Genomic DNA, 205 nt, shown 5'->3' with positions numbered 1-205 from the left:
AGACAGTGGCCGGGGGCATCTCTCCATCTTCAGCGTGCTGGTCCTCACCCTCCTGGCCATGCTGGTTGTGGCCACGTTCCTCTGGAACGGGCTAGTCCTGGCCACCATCCTCCGTGTGCGGACTTTCCACCGGGTGCCCCACAACCTGGTGGCTTCCATGGCCATCTCCGACGTGATGGTGGCAGGTCTCGTCATGCCCCCTCGT

The 205-nt window shown here is 63.9% G+C and overlaps 1 protein-coding gene across 1 annotated transcript in view; it reads left to right on the top strand.

Moving 5' to 3' along the window:
• Nucleotides 1-4: 4 nt before the first annotated feature.
• Nucleotides 5-205, top strand: part of HTR5A (5-hydroxytryptamine (serotonin) receptor 5A, G protein-coupled) — a gene marked incomplete at its 5' end in the record, with an annotated part of 1,907 nt that continues 1,706 nt past the window's right edge. The window contains one exon of the mRNA XM_010083837.1: nucleotides 5-203. Within this exon, the coding sequence (XP_010082139.1) occupies nucleotides 5-203 (199 nt within the window). The remainder of the gene's footprint in view (nucleotides 204-205) is intronic.

This window comes from Pterocles gutturalis, unplaced genomic scaffold (assembly GCF_000699245.1).
Source record: "Pterocles gutturalis isolate BGI_N339 unplaced genomic scaffold, ASM69924v1 scaffold11485, whole genome shotgun sequence".
NCBI lineage: Eukaryota > Metazoa > Chordata > Aves > Pterocliformes > Pteroclidae > Pterocles > Pterocles gutturalis.
Note: the sequence above shows the minus strand (reverse complement) of the source record. Positions and strands in the feature narration are given on the sequence as shown.